Below are 16,538 nucleotides of genomic sequence, written 5' to 3' on the forward strand. Positions count from 1 at the left end.
TTTCATCATTTACATAATACACAAACTGTAGCTTCAGAGCGTCACATTCACACATTGTTGGAAAATTGTCGTCAACAGACTATAGGCACAAAATGAGTGTGATTTTACAATGACTGCAGAAGTCATCCACACTTTTCTATTCCCTATTGTCCCTTTTACTGTAAAATCTAGATAGCTGGCACTATCTCCCAGAGCGATTTATAGTCGCTCTGCTTCTTTTCTGTAACTCTGCCTCTCTTCTTTTCTTCGTTTGAGGGCAGTCGGAGGAGGAGGAAATGGATTTGGTGAGTTCTGACAAATGCCTGGGCAAATGGCTGAAATGTGAACATGCTTCCGGTAATCACACATGCTAGACTAAAGGCGGTGCTCAGACCGGAGATTGGCTCTCAGAAGTGCCAGCAATATAAAAATAAATAAATAAATAAAAGTTTTGTCACTGCCATGTTTTGGGCTTGGCCTGTGAAAATTGCCTGAGCCTGTTAAATTGGCTCCTCCATTCCCCACACGTCAGTGTTAGTCATATACCACCAGTAGTGTGTGTGTATTTTTTGTTTGTGTGTTTCTGTGAGTGAGAGAGAGAGAGAGAGAGAAAGAGAGAAACAGCTAAGCGCAAATCAAAGTTTTAATTTTTAAAACTATTATTTTGTAGTAACAATCTGAAAAGTTTGAGAATTAAAATAGGGTTGAGTAAAATATAAATCATTTATATGTTTTCCACGGGAAGAGAAGATGACATCATCTTAAATGATATCATTCTGTCAGATACTTGGGTTTGGTGAAGTCATCTGGCTGGAGAGTGTTGGAACAATACAAGGAAGCCATCAACTAGATTATGATGCAATGCTGCTTCAATTGTAACTGCTGGCAGCTGCACATACGCTTGTTGCATTATATTCTGAGGATTTGTTATGGTGTTGTTCTCCGTGTTGGCTTAGTGTAGATGGAGTGTGTGCATTTGTAGCTCACTGCGCAGTTTCCTGCATGACCACACCAAGCTCTCTAGGTGTGTTTTTGTGGACCGCATGCCAGTCACTGCACTAAAAACCACTGGAGCTCTGCCGTACGTAATTCTGGGATTAAAATGTGCCACTTAACCCTTTTGCACACTCTCAGTTAAGAGTTGTTTATTTGATTATAAAACTGATCTCTAGACCCACTTTGATTTGTCTCAGTCCAACACTCTTGCTATAAAACCATTTTATTTTCCTATCTAACAAAGTAAAACTCAGTAAGCAGATTCTAATAAATCTGATCAATAATTTTTTGTGCCTTTAGCTGCATGTCAGTTCTTGTGATTTCTGCACTGACTACATCTGTCACTTGTCTGCTTTAAATTGATGGAATAAATGAATTATTTGTTGTAATTACTGAAATCCACTTAGCTATTTTAAAAACCATGGTGACCTGTTTTGATGTGTGGATGCATATGCACATTATTATGTTTTTAGTGAGCTTTCTCTGTGAGAAACCACAACATCACTTACTGATGTTTTGTCCCTTACTTCTTCCCTCTCTTTTGATATTTGTCAAAACATAGTCAGTTATGATTCAGAACGATTAGGATATTGACAGCCATAAAGCTACACTACCACCTTGTGGCAGCCTTTATTATTACACTCACAGCTCTGATTACCACAACATGTAAAGTACAACTTAAAAAAATGTGAAAGCTCTAAATTAAAGGTCTTAAATGATTTAAAAGTACGTGCATTGTTTAGTATTAGAGTTAACTGTTTTTAGAGTGCTTTATTTTGGGCTTATGCTTACTTTCTTTGTTGCTTTTTGTGTTTTGCAGAACACCCAGAGGATAAGCAGCTCCCAGTCCACCCAGCCTCTGGCCACTCCAGTAGTGTCCGTCACCACCCCCAGCTTACCCCCACAGGGCCTGGTCTACTCAGGCATGCCCACCTCCTACAACCCTGCTGGTGAGTCTGGCCTCGCGCTCCGCTCATACCGAAAAAAGCCGCCTTAGCCGTGTCTGTTTGTACTGAACGCTGTTGGTTCTTGCTCTTTTTCTCGGTGGCGCACAGTGTTGCAGATGAAATGCGAGTGAGTTCTCACTGTGTGTGGCTGCCTTTGTTTTTACAGAGTACTCCCTGAGCAGTGCAGAGATCTCTTCCCTACAGGGCTTCAGCTCTCCTGGGCTCTCACTGGGCTCCATGTCGGCATGGCAACAGCATCAACTGGGCCAGGCAGCTCTTAATTCTTTGGTGTGAGTAACATACTTCCAAACAAAAGCACACTCTTCACAAGCCCTCACATAAAAGCAACACCCACCGTGCTCTGTGATATTATGCTGAATCACACATCTACATATTCCTGGCTTTTCACATTTTGTTGTCTCATTTTTGAACTGAACACAAAATGCCCTGCTTATCTTCTCTGCAGTGGTGGAGGCCACCTACCTCAGGGCTCCAACCTATCCATTAGCACCAGCCAGAGCATAAACATCAAGTCAGAGCCCATTTCACCACCACGGGAGCGTGTCACCCCATCCGGCTTTCCCCCTCAGCAGCCGCAGCAGGGGTCCAGCCGACAGGAGGTCCTGGGACGCTCACCTGCCGACAGCCTCAGCTCCTCCTGTAGCTCATATGACGGCAGCGATCGGGAAGACCACCGGCCAGACTTCCACTCCCCGCTGGGGCTGGGCAGACCCCCTGCTGGTTCTGAGGACAGAGAGAGCCCCTCGGTCAAGCGCCTGCGCATGGACACATGGGTGACATAAACAGCCCTGATCAATCCTCCAGTCACCAGCCAGTCAGAGAGAGGGAGGGGTTAGACATGGAGATAAAAGAAAGAGCAAGGGTCCTTAGTGCTATCATTATCATTATGATACTATTATTCAACTCCATTTCAATTTTTAAGACGGAGATGTAATGTAATAAGACATATGTCAGGACATACTGTATCTAAAGTAAATTCTCAAACTGATACAGTAAGATTAAAAAAATCTCAGTTAGCTGGACTGAATTATATGCACAAAGAGGTGGTATCAGGTACTTGGTGCAATTCAGTAGACTTTTTCAGAAGAAAGAAAATTGTTAAACAATAGGCGGTAGATTATTGTAGTCACTGGTCTAGTCAGACACTTACATGTAGTTGCTGTTTTGCTGTTGTGCTCGCATGTTGCAAACAATCAGAGAAACTTGTGTTGCTTACAGGCTGAGGACCCTTACATATGATGTTGACTGCAAGAACTATCTTTTAAAATCATGCTGTAACCATACAAGACCTTTATCTCAAGTGGCCTCTTCTAATTTATTGATTCAGTCGATCAGGAGATACGGACAGCATGGAGTTAATTAATACTGTACAGGAATTTTGGTCATACAAGAAACAACAGTTGAGACTACTTTAGTGAATAAATGAAACAATACTGTTGGGGAGGTAAAAACAAAAATAACAACAGAATTTATTGCAATAATGACATACTATTCATTTTATAATTTAAAAGAGTAGGATATATAAATGTGCAATTAAGATAATGCGAACCTGTCCAGTTGAACTGGTGAGAAAATCAACATGTTCACGTTTGTGTAACAGTTCATCAGTAATATAAGCCAAAGCTGTTATTTTGTGTTGATTTGTACAGTTGCTATGGTTTCCTAACAGTTCACTCAAATGCACCAGTTTTTCGCCATAGTTTTATTTTTCATGTGCTTTATTACAGACAGTGTAAAGTCATGTAAACCAGATCATGAATCAATATCTAAAGCCATGAACATTTACTGTTCTGTTTGTATAATTGAAAATTTGAGCCAAACATTTTCTTTAGTTGTGTAAATAGCGACTTTAATATATATCACCAGGGTGTGAGTACATACTGAATGTACTGTATGATCACCGTTTTCAAGAAAAGTATATTTTTGTGGATTACAGCCAAGTTTACAAGAGTAGACCCTTAAAAAGTAGATCATTCACTGGTCAATATTTGCTATTGTGTTAATTTTACTGTAATCTCTTCTAAATTTAATTATCAGCATAATCTCCTATGTGTTTTGGTTCCAGATGGTCGATTTGTTCCGTTTTTTTTTCTCTCTCTCTCTATTAGTGGTGACTGTTTGTCCTGAAGACATTGTAATAACAATGCTGTGAGGTTGAAGTTCCACTATTTTCATATTTGTGAAGGATGATCACAAGGCTAAGGGAAATTGGGTTTCTTCCCTCCTATTGTGTTAGCTCGTGTTAGTTGTGTACCAGCAGCTGCGGAATACACTGCCAACATTCAAACCCAAGGTCCCAGCCCCACATTGAAGAATAATGTATTGTTATTGCGTGTAGCTCAACTGAAAGACATGCCACCTCTCAGGCCATTTCCACTATCCTGTTACTGGTTCATGGAATTTAAGCAGAAGACATAAACGTGGTAGAAGTGGCTGCTGACCTTGACTGATCATGCCTGTGTGGTTGTAAATATCGCAGTCTACTTCAAATGTCAGTCATAATTACAGTATGTACAAAAATACTCACGTCTTTCCTTAATTGGCTCCAGAAATTGTATCTTATATCAATGCCCTGTAACTAGTAAGAGTACTGTAGGCCTAGGAACCTTAGGAGCCAGAAAGTGAAAATCTGAAGGTGCTGAAGTCATGTATGTGAAAGGTGCTGCAACAACAAGGCTGATGCCTCAGTTATCACACGTTGCAGAGAGGAAAAAAGGGGCTGAGACTTGTTTTATTCTCCATCATCACAGAAGCAAATAATTCAGCAGCTAACTCATAATAACAACAATGCAATGTCACTGACGTCAATCTCACTGCTGGATTGCACACATTTGTATGAGAAGTTTGCTGTACGAGGGGGGTATCACTCTGCATTCGCCGTGACATATCTTGTGTATGTTTCTGAGGTATCTCTTCTCTCCGCCCCCATCATCAACTCCACAGTCGTTCTCAGTATAAGGCCATAAAGATCTATGCAGTTTTAACCTCAGTTCACATGACATATTCAGAATATGATGTCAATACAGGTCGGACGTAGTCCACAAAGCATTAGGAAGAAGAGCATCTGTTAGCCTCTTATCCTGAAGTGCCACAGCTGGAGGTTGCTGGTCTTCAAGATGCATACAATACATTTTATTAAATGATTGATTTGGATCCCCTGGGGCAATCTCTTCATGTTCATATACCTTAGTAGACATTACATAATGTATAGTAATTCATAATGTAATCCAGTATAACACAGCAGGTGAAAATAGCAATAATAAAGGACTACAACAAAAATTGTCTGCCGGTTTTGGCAGCATCACCTCGTAGTTGAGCACATATTTTAGCACTTGATAATATATCAGGGAATTTTGTAGTTTCTCTATCTATATGCACAGTTAGGAAATGCCTTATCCCAAAGAAAAATTACACCACTTTTATTTTCTCTCAGTTAAAAAAAAAAAAAAAAGCAGACAATGCAGTTATAACTCAAACTTGACCAGACCTGCCTCTTCTCAGAAAAGACTCCCACAAGAAAATGCATAGTGAATGCACTGTGATACACCTTGCTCTTTTGGTCTGTGTCCAAATTGTGCACAACTGATGAATGTGAAAGGAAAGGGTAATCGATGAACCTTTGTAGAAGACTTTCTTCACTTTGTTGTGCAAGAGTACACTGCTTTGCTTCATGGCTTTTATAAACAGAACTACGTGTTTGGTAAGTGTTTGTAGTTGATAGTTCACATAACTAAAGAAGCTGTTTTCGGTTTGGATGCTCAGACCGTTTGGCGGCACAAGCTGGACTTTGTTGCCAATAATGAAATTATTTGTTTCAAAATCGAAAGAGATTTTAAGTTAATCTACATTTTATTTCCCTTGAATGTGTTATTTTATTTTCATCATACGATAAATATTCAAGTGAACTTTTTATTAAACAATTAAGATACTATGCTAGATGTTGTTGTACAAAATTTGTATTCTTCACAAAAGTACAAATATTGGCTTTTAATGTGTAATTTAGGTTATCTCTCTTATTCTGTATAAAATGAAGTAAAAAACTCTTACATAGAATTTGTTCTCCTGTGAAGTCCCAAACAGTAGAAACTGTCAACTTTATTAAACACCTCAGTGTATGCTCAATCCGAACTCAATGTCTATTCATCTCTGAATTTACCTTTGCAAATGCTTTTTTATTGACCTCATACATCAGTTAGTACACTGGGGCCACTGCAATCATCTATCACACAGTGACAGAAAGTGAACAGACAGCACAATGCTGTTAAAAACTTGAACTGCCTGAATTCATGTAAGAAGACTGTCTCACATACTCTCTCTATTAAATCCCCAGTATAAGAACGAAAAATACATGCCGTTATACTGGCTGAGTGCAGGTTGGCAGCCTGCGGTGGCAGAAACACTCTCAGTCACTCTGTCATTACTGGTGTCTCAACATGTAAGCGACAATTTGATGTTGTAGCTATTTGAGGTGAAGATAATTTTAACTGCTCAATAAAATATTGGACTCTGTCTTCTATAACAGCCTCAACATCATATTTCACTGAAGTGATTAGATGTTGTGAAGGAAAACCTGAACCTGCAAAGTGATTAGTGACTATAGAGCTGCAAATATTGCAGTTTCACAGCCTTTAGTTGACGTGGAAAGCGTTAAATCAGTGTTTGAGGTTTTATCTATACAATATGGATACAGATACATATACACATCAAATGCAAACACCATACAGTGGAAACCACAAAGTGTTTAACAGGTGGCATCTGGGGATTTCTCTTTTAGAACAGTGACTAGCAGACTATCACCAGCAGGAGGCACTGTAACACAATAAATCGCCCGGTAGGTTGCTGGGCTCGTTGAGAAGCCTTGTTAGCTCAGGTACAGGTGAGTCGGTGAACATGTGAAGCTAACAGGTCACAACGACTGTCTGGGGAAAAAAAAAAAAAAAAAAACAGGTAACTAGCCGCTGGTTGGACCTGTTAGTCGGTCCTCCTGAAGATGTGAAGCTATACATCTGCTATATATATATATATATATATATAGCTATATATCCATATGGGCCTCAAGAATTTGTGGGTTTTTTATTAACATAAGGTAAGTTTCATCATTTCAAAGAGACAGTTTCACAAACGTGAGGCTGAACTGAAACATTGACACACGGTAACTTAACACGTGCCCACAGCTGCCAGGTAAGTCGGAAGGAATTGCACTTCGAAGGTTTACGTGAGGGCCCCCCCCCCGGGGAGACTTTATTCCGAGATTTCACGGCTTTTTGAAGGGAAATAGAAATTATGCTTTTTTTTTTTAAAAACTCCATTTATCTGTAGTGACCAGTTTCTGTAAGCTAGAATGGGATATTACGTCTAAAACATTAAATAAGCTCATGAAATATGGTGCGCTGGTGTAGCTAGGTAGTGGCAACTCCTCGACAGTAATGATGGCAAGTTAACGATGTACAAAATAGTTCAAGCACTCTTACTTGTGGTACAAGGGCACACTTTTCTACTTACAGTTATTTTCCAAAGCGTAATTCTGAATCCTGGACTTGATTTGCATTTCTCTCTATTGTGGTGTTGCTACGGCATATGTATTAATAAAAACGTTAGCTACATTTTCCACCACCACTTGAATAGCAAAACATAAATCACTGCTAGACAAACAGGGGTTTTAGGTCAGCGGTGTCAGTCTTTCATCCTGTATTCACTCTGAAGGCTTGCATGTGCATCACTCTGTATATTTGTCCCCAAGTGCATGTATTTGGCTTCCTGTCCGTCAGACCAGCTGTGCTGCAGGCTGGAACGGGTCCAGTATGCATGTGTAGAGTAACCAAGCAGGGTTTCGGGCTATTTGAGTTGAGTGAGAAGGAGGGCGACAGGCCACCTGCCATCGGGGCTTGCCCTGTTCGGATCCCCGTCCCTGCCTTTCAACTTGGAGCCAAGTTGGGGTTCTTTCATGTGGGCCTGATCTCCTTAAGACATCAGCAAATATTGAACAAGACTCGGTCCAAACTCAAACACATCTGTTGTCATGTAGTCTCCACCGTTAGGCACAGACAAGGAGAGAGAGAGGGAACACCGGTGGGTCTGTTGCATTAGCTTCTGTGTGTGGACAGACAGCTATGGTTTATACTTCGCAAACACAAGTGCTCACTTTTGATGAGGCTAGGCTAAACCTTGTTCAACTGTAAACAAATATGTGGCTGTGTGAAAGAAATGCAGTTTGGTATTACAAGGCAGCCACCGAGTGCCAGATCCATGCTGAAGATCAGGGATGAGGTAAAATGAACAGATAGCCAACATTTCATATGCCACTGTCATGTTGTAAAATCCATCGGCAGTATTTTGGGCCTGTTTTGGAAAGATAAGAAGGACAGTTTTAGATTTACGCTAGATTATGGCATTAAGTATATTTTCAAATACTTGGATCTATTAGAGAGTCCATATTAGATGAACTGTAATGCATGCAAGTCTTAAAACAGACAAATATCTTAACAAATAAAAAATAAACAGTCAGTTATTCAAATCAACAATAAACAGACTTATGAAACAGGCTGTTCAACCTACTGTGCTGTGAGCAACTCTTTCATTATGACTTCAGTTCTTCAGTGTCTGTTTAATCTTTTGTCACAGTGTCATAATTAACTGAATATTTGTCGCCTCATTTTTTTTTTTCTAATCCCACGTAACTTGAAGTCATACTGTAAGTAATGTAATTGATCGTGGAAGATCTGGGCAGGACTGAACACTTAAGCTTTGACTGTGGCATTCTCATACTCATTGAAACTCAACTTGTGAGACTGGTATGGCTAGTTTCACCCAGTTTGGCCTCTCCACCAGTCTACTTGTCTTCAAACTTCCTCCTCTTTTTCACCACAGTTAGGATGGTTGAGCTGCCGGTTTGAAAGTTTTCTGCTGCTCTCCGTGGAAACTGAATCAGCGTGTGGCTTTGAAAGGCTGTTTAGCAGCTGTTTAGCAGAGGTCAACTGAACAGGTACAGCATGATGTTTTCTTTGACTAAATTAGACTGAGATGATCCAGGATGTATTTTCATGTAATGATAATTTAGGTGAAATAATCTATTCATAAATGTTTGTAAAATAAGACATCAGGCCTTAGCACTCATGCTAAGATTTTACTATGATAATGTAGCTTAACACTTATTTCCTGTTTTGTAAGGTGCTGATTAAGTTATCAGAAGGCATTATATGCTGTTTTTATAAGGTCAAGTGGGGTGTGGTGTGACAGTGATTCAACATTAGAGATGTCTTTGCTATTGTCTGTGTGTGGTGACAAATCCTCTGAAGGGCTTAATCTTCCACCATGTTACTAGATCTTAATTTACTCTAAATACTTCCTCTCTGTACAGTAATATAGGGTTTCAATAGATTGAATTTTGCCTTTATGAAATATTATTTGAGCCAAAGTCTCGAAGATCCAATGTAGAACGCAAGCAGAAAATATGTTCACAGGTTTTATATTTTTTGCTCAAAGCTAAGTGTGGGTAGAAAAAATCTTGGGTAGAAATCTTCATAACTTTAATCAGTGGCCACCTCTGGTTATTTTTACATTTGGCTGTTTATAGTTCATGTAGTTTATATCATTTCCATTTGACTGAGTCTGTGCAATACATTGGACACCTTGTTGCATTGCATTAGGACTGTGCACATCTAACACAAAGGACCTTGATATTTTTTTTTTATCTGAAAGGTATCAATCAATGATGGATGTCAAGAAAAAGACCTTCTTAGAGAACTTGCGTCTGAAAACTAGGTTGCCCAACCTGAAGAAGCCCGGTAAGAAGGCACTTGCCAAGCAGGGGAGGCAGCTGGTCCATCGGCGCAGTATTTCTGTACCAGACCTAAGGTTGGTGCCAGGTGAAGCATTTTTTACAAAGACCTTGGTGTCCCCTGACTATGATGCCATCTCCTTTGAGATTTCTCCCCATTTGAGTGATACTGATTCTACTGCAAGTGGCTCAGTCACTGATGGACCACCTTTCACAGACAAATTGAGTGACTCAATCCCGGAAACTAAACTCAGGGTTCCTACAGATCACGCAGGTGCAGCTTTGAATAGAATAAGTGCACCAGTAGAGACAATGAACCTTTATGAGGAAACTGATGATGTGAACTTGACTCGAGAACCCTTGTATGCACGGGTGGATAAAAGAGTCAAGTGGAATACACCTAAATTTACTTTTGACCCTATTCCTGCACCAAGATCTGTTTTTACCAATGCACAAGTTCTTTCACCAAGACCAGACCTCGCAGAGAGAGAGAGTCTCTCTGGTGAAGACACCCCAGCAGAGAAAATGCTTTCAGGTAATGTTGCTTCCGCACTGGCCAGAGCAAACACACTGGGAGACCAAGCGAACCCATGCATAGAAAAGAGGACCACATCAAATGACCAGAGAAAGACATCATCTGAAAAAGGGACTCCACCAACAATCAGAGAAACTGCTCGTCCAGACATGATGCCTTTGACATTAGATACTCTGGGTACTCCTTTCGAGAGTGCTGACGGTACCTCACTGGACTCTGCCTGTGGCACCCTCAGTGAGGACCGAGTCAACATGCCCTGGACGACAGACTCGGAGGAACTGGACCGCGATCCCTGCTCTCCCTTTTTGGGGAGAGAGTTCTATACTGAACAGGCTCTGCTAGAAGAAGCCCAGCATGACGAGACCCTGGAAGAAATAGCAGAGGTTAGTTTTGTTACGTGTCTTTAACTACAGGTACATTCAGAGGATCCTATTTTTATTTGAAGTCTTTAGATTAATGTTATTTGAAATGTTATTTGAAATTTGTGTTCAGATGTCATTTAGTGATTTCCTTTTATAGTGAGAAATCCAGTCATGTGCACATACACCAGAGACCTTATAGTTCTACAAACTTAGATGAAACTATTCATCTCATAGGAATTACATCAAAGTATTATGTCTCTAGTGCCATAATAAATTAGTCAAGAAGAGGTTGTGTGAAATTATGAAGTTATGATAAATAAAAAAACATAACTTGTTGCAATTATAATATGAAGCAGCACCACAGTAAGTACTGTGAGTAATGTAATATATTTCAACATTGGTCCCATTCACTTGAATAATTTGCATGCTTTCATTTTACTTTAAAATAGTTTTGGTTTGGTTTTTCACATACTTCAGCTGTTACTCTAAGAGGTGTCCTCGGACTCTAATATGGTGCCTTGCATTAAAGTGATATTTCTTTTTTAAGCAATAGCTTATACTTAGGACAGTAACTACTCAGTCTACTGGCGCAACATATCAAAAGCATCATCACAAGCTTGGTGTTAAATGTAAAGTGACCACCTGGAATTTGACTTTATAGAGCTCTTGGTTATAATTGAAACTAAGGCTATATCCTCTTTACTCGATGCCTCTTAGATATGGAAACCGGTTGAAAACCAGTCTTACTAGTTAGAGACACGATGTGGCGTGGAAATCTCTACAAAAAGTACATGGAGAGGCAGATAACATCTTATTTGGCCTTAGACTTGACAATTTTTACAGCTGTTAACAGTACAATACATACTGTAGACACATTGTTTTGCCCTAAAAGACATAATCTATAGTCATGAAGAGTATTTTAAAGTAAAGCCATAAAAATCATGTGAACCAGAGAGCAGTAAACACACCCATACATCTCAGCTTGACTGTACTATGCTAAATATTTGCAATCTGACGTTTCATAAAATGTCTTTAAACCTATTCTATGTAGATATCCAGTGAACTGCATGACCTCTTCGAAGAAAATTTGCAAGATCTTTTAGAAAACTCTGTGAGTATTCACTGGACTGCCGTGCCCACTGAAGTAAGCCAAACATCTGACATTTGAAAGCATATAAATGTCAATGGTTCTCCACATCAGGTTATGACGGCAGGGTCTGAGGTCCAAGCACCTCTCCCGTTCCAGCGATATCTCCTGAGCATCAACTTAAAGCAGGGAAGGAACCTGGTCATCAGAGACAAACGCTCCGGTAGGTCAACATTCTGCAGATGATTTATAAATCACGGCCTTTCCCAGCCCTTAAGACTAAGTAGCTGTCTCACTTGGGTCTCCAGAGGATAATTACCACCTTTTTATGAGCTAACATCAAACTATTCTCTTAACTGTGGGAATTTTTTGGATAACTGAGTACAGATCGAGAGATGCTGGATCAGATTTCATGTACATCCTAAAAATATGCAGTTCTTTGTGCGTTGGCTTTTAGCAACAGCTAAACGACGAGCCCTTGATGAAGCACTTCATGTACACACAGTGCGTATACATCTTGCTAATCTTTTTCTGTTTATGAACCAATAAAACAGTGGAAAGTTGTGAAAGGGAAATTGTGTTATTGTGTATAAATGCAAGATGGGCCATGCTCAGTTAATGCTTCTGTTTACGTGTTTGGATGACGTCTCTTGTCAAGTGGTGTATGTACAAAGAAAAGAACACTAGAGAAGTATGTTGTCAGACCAGTATGACAAAAGACAGAATGAGATAAAGCAATCAGTACTCATTGAGGAGAACACATGCTCTGCACATGAAACCACTGGTACTGCAACTTATTGAAACATCTTATTTTGAAATGATATGCCAGAGGTAATGGTAGTAGATTCTTTGCTAAATTGAATAAATAATCTAATCGTCATGAAGTAGTGCATTTGATCCATACTTTGTTTGCGATTATTAATTGACACATCCTGGTATAAAATTGATCCTGGACTTTGAAAGATGGTTTAGATTTTAACTAATTTAAATGAGCTGATTTCCATAACTGTGTTGTCCTTTGAGATTTGAGTCACCAGTGACAATGATGTATTGATCTGTGTGAGAAAGAGAGTGTGAAATACAAATTTCCCTTCCCTGGAGCCCTGTGAAGTTTATTTTGGGAAAGCAGCGACCTCAAGTGGATATTAATGGAACTATGACATATGAGTAAATTCATGTGTGGTCTCATTAAGTATGATTATTTACTGACTATTTTTTTGACCAGTATAGTTAGGTTTACTTAAAGTAAAAATTATAATTAAAACTAGTCATTTTAGATTGCAAGATGTGTTTTTATAGCAGACATAAGTGAAATGACAGTATTTCAAAACCACATTAATCTTATCTAATTGAAAATGTAAACCCTTAGGCTATGCTGTGGTTTTAACCAATATTGTACTTGCAGCTCCTGTAGCTTTGGGAAATCACTTTATGGCGTAATGGTGAAAGGACTTTGTTCTCATAATGACGCTTAACACAACTGGCATGATGTCAGGAGACCCTCCAAACCCAGTGCCCTACTCCCTGCTAGTTGAGACCTTACTGTCCCTGACAAGATGGCACCAAGATGATGCAATCCCCACACGCCCCCTGTCTCTCCACTGTTTGCCCAACAATCAACACCGTGCCAAAGGCTCACCAATGGCATACATTGTCATTACATATTCTGAAAGGACCCGCGCCACCGGCCCCCACTCCTTGGTTTTTGTTCTCCCCTTTTTTCCCATTAATTTCCATCGTCACGTTCTCAGTCATGCCAGAGCTTTTCTCCTTGCTAGCTGCCACATTCTCCTCCTGTCAAGTTGCCTGGAGGTTTCCCTGTCACAGGCTGGCAGGGTGGAGCTGCTGTGGGTCCTGCCTGCCTTTGCGAGATGTTCATTTGGAGTGGGGAGCTGACAGGCCTGACAGCCCATCCCCACAGGGCCTTTGTCATGTGATTCAAGCCTCCCTGCAGGCTCTCTCAAGCACCCCTTTATTCCCCTATACAAATGAAGGCATGGGACTGGCTTTCATTTTTTGGCCAATCTGCATGCAATTGCAGAAACAAAGAAGTCCCATACCCCCACCCCACTCACAGACAGACTTTCTTAACAGGCTTGGGAGATTAACACTGGTTGCTTCTAGATTCTGGTTTCTGGTTGCCTCATGCTGGCGAGTGTTTCTACTCTTTCACAATTAAACAGCTACATCCCTCGGTTTTTGCCATGTGTGGGGTGCACCTCCTCCTCACATATTTCAGTGTCTCACACAACCAGCATGGGGGAAGGGTGTGTATGTGTGTGTGTTTATGTATGTATTTTCATACAGTGTAAATTTTTAGTGACTATGTTCCACACAAAGTAAACATAGTTTTCATTAAATAATTCTCTTTCACCATGGATTGCTATGATTTTATGTTATTTTAACTTAACACTTTAAGCCATATCGTGTTGCTGATTTGCTCTTTTTTTTTATGTTGAATTTTAGGTACTAGTGATCCCTATGTGAAGTTCAAACTTGAAGGAAAACAGTTCTATAAAAGCAAAGTGGTTTATAAAAACCTCAACCCACAGTGGAATGAATCCTTCTCTCATCCTCTGCGAGATCGAGAACATATTGTGGAAGTTCGAGTAAGCATTGTTTGCTTGGATAGGAGTACATTATCTCACGATACAGGAGCCCATAATTTCAGTTTGTAATCTTAATGATGTTTGTAATGTCGTTGCAGGTCTATAATAAAAATCGAACTGCTGACGAGTTCATGGGTTCCAGCACTATTCCCCTAAAAATTCTTGAATTGTACAAGTGAGGAATATCTTTTTTTTTTTTTTTAAATTTTGGGGAATAGATTATCATAATGATAGCCATTCTTGTTCATCAGATCTAATCTTCATGCCCTTTCTGTCTTTCAACAGAACCTATGAAATGGAGTTGTGTCTTGTTGATCCAAAAAGTAAAGAAGATGACATGGGAATTATCATTGTTGATGTCTGCTTAATGTTTAGAGATGCCACCATCAAAAGAAGCCCTGTAAGGGTATTTCTGATATGAGAAGTATTTCTTGATGCAATTATTTGTCCATAGTCTCTGAATTTTTTGCACTGATTCTTTTAATTCTCTTCTTTTTATAGAGATGGCCAGCAAAGAAGAATAAGGTATGGATTGTGATATAATTACTTTTACATTTTAACTTGAATTTCCAATTTGTATCCAGAATGCCATTAGTATTCCTGCATTCAACTTTTGTCATTTACACAATCGAGCTTGCGGTTACCCTGATGTAAAGCACTAGGGGGCAGTAGCTCACTGTACAATAGTACAACAAAGAATGAGGTGTATGCTCAGGACTCAGGCTTTTGTGTATAACCTTGGAATCGGCGTAGCCTATTTCTTTTGTGGTTTTATGGTGAACCTTTTTTGCAATGCATATTATTTTCAGTGGTATCATTTTCTGTGAAAAAAGTATGGTACAATGTTACATCCTCATCAAAACCAAAATAATAGTATTGACTGGATGTGTTGTAATGAAAAAGCCCTGAGATGAGTATTATAGAGCAGTATTTTGTTTCGTAGTAAACAAAGTTCCGTCCTTTCTCAAGTGGTTTTCCATATATTGCAGCTGTAATTAGATTCAGAGTGAAATAGGAGGGTGGCTGTTTGGGACTCACACTGCAGCGAGTGGGTTTATATTCACACCTATGTAGTCACTGCATCTGCCACTGTTCAGTCTCTTGGTGGTCCAGTAGACAATCTCAATTTGAAATTAGATGACAAAGGAATGAAGCCATTTTCATACACATTGTAGGTTATCCACTACAGATGGTTAAAGATACTCAAAGGGAAACAGAAATGTGTGATGGGACTCTACACAATGTTCTGCTGCCTGAATCCTAGTGCTAATTTAACAATGTAACAATGCCATTTTTTTTGCCATTCCATTTTTGACAAACGTACAATATCTTATTGCATTTAACACCTATCCTGGAAGTGCTGAATACCCAGCTCTTACAGCTCTACTCCCCCTCTTTCAGAACATCGTTTTCTTCCTCTGTGTTACCACCGCAGAGACAGGGAATGGCAAGTGGCTAAGTAAAACTCTGCTGTGTGATAGTGTTTCAAACGGGAGGGGGGGCGTATGCTTGGGGGGGGGGGCTCTGCTGATCGAGGCATGTTGCCAGTGTGGGATGCCTAAGATCGGCAAGGCTGATAATTCCCAGGCATAGCGGGCAATAACCCAGATGTTAGGATGTAATATCACAGCTGTGGATGGACAGTGCTGAGGTACCAGCCAAATGGTCCTGGGTCTGAGCTCATCGTGCTTGTCCCCATGCTGTCCCACCATATGGAAGCAATCGCACAGCCCTTTTAGGACCAGGAATAGATTCTCTTTAGGGGCCACTTACAGTTAAGTGGAATTGTTTTATTGGCCGCTGAGATAGAAATGTGTCCAAGATAAACACTTGGGATGACTTGGCTAAGGCCTGTTTTATATCGCTCCTCCACTCCCTCTGTTCCTCTTCTTTTGAAGGGGCTGATATTTATAGGGCTGTGCCTGTGGTATTCCATGTTAATTCAGGTCCCTGAGATGTGCTTTGATCCCCCTCGGATTGGGTGGCAATGTGGGTTGCGACCCTGTAGTGAAGAGGAGGGGCCTGAGTGGCAGGGGAGTTGTAGTGGGGCTGTTTGAAGCAGTGTCGCTGGGGCAGCTGAAGGAGCTGGGCAATCAAAGAGGCTAGAGCAGATTACGGTCCTGCTCTTTAATTACAGTCAGCCCTACACAACCTCTCTGCTGTTTGTTTTTACAGCCCTGGCCTATCACCGCATGGCCTCACGGGAACTCTCACATGGAAACATA

At 40.3% G+C, this 16,538-nt stretch overlaps 2 protein-coding genes across 12 annotated transcripts in view; both read left to right on the plus strand.

Moving 5' to 3' along the window:
* mef2aa (myocyte enhancer factor 2aa) overlaps positions 1-6,071 on the plus strand; it is a 61,867-nt gene extending 55,796 nt beyond the window's left edge. For 5 of the 10 annotated variants that reach the window (XM_040132413.1, XM_040132414.1, XM_040132416.1 and 2 more), the window contains 4 exons: positions 261-284; positions 1,796-1,925; positions 2,089-2,212; positions 2,389-2,725. In XM_040132413.1, the coding sequence (XP_039988347.1) occupies positions 261-284; positions 1,796-1,925; positions 2,089-2,212; positions 2,389-2,725 (615 nt within the window). Of the gene's footprint in view, positions 1-260; positions 285-1,795; positions 1,926-2,088; positions 2,213-2,388 lie in introns of all 10 variants that reach the window. The other 5 variants (XM_040132418.1, XM_040132423.1, XM_040132417.1 and 2 more) reach the window with 2 other exon arrangements.
* Positions 6,072-6,760: 689 nt separating this feature from the next.
* mctp2a (multiple C2 domains, transmembrane 2a) overlaps positions 6,761-16,538 on the plus strand; it is a 33,734-nt gene continuing 23,956 nt past the window's right edge. For both annotated transcript variants that reach the window (XM_040133943.1, XM_040133944.1), the window contains exons 1-9: positions 6,761-6,819; positions 8,811-8,925; positions 9,642-10,638; positions 11,669-11,728; positions 11,819-11,927; positions 14,171-14,313; positions 14,412-14,488; positions 14,599-14,713; positions 14,815-14,838. In XM_040133943.1, the coding sequence (XP_039989877.1) occupies positions 9,652-10,638; positions 11,669-11,728; positions 11,819-11,927; positions 14,171-14,313; positions 14,412-14,488; positions 14,599-14,713; positions 14,815-14,838 (1,515 nt within the window). In that variant the 5' untranslated portion in view covers positions 6,761-6,819; positions 8,811-8,925; positions 9,642-9,651. The remainder of the gene's footprint in view (positions 6,820-8,810; positions 8,926-9,641; positions 10,639-11,668; positions 11,729-11,818; positions 11,928-14,170; positions 14,314-14,411; positions 14,489-14,598; positions 14,714-14,814; positions 14,839-16,538) is intronic.

Source organism: Xiphias gladius, chromosome 8 (assembly GCF_016859285.1).
Source record: "Xiphias gladius isolate SHS-SW01 ecotype Sanya breed wild chromosome 8, ASM1685928v1, whole genome shotgun sequence".
Classification (NCBI taxonomy): Eukaryota; Metazoa; Chordata; class Actinopteri; order Istiophoriformes; family Xiphiidae; genus Xiphias; species Xiphias gladius.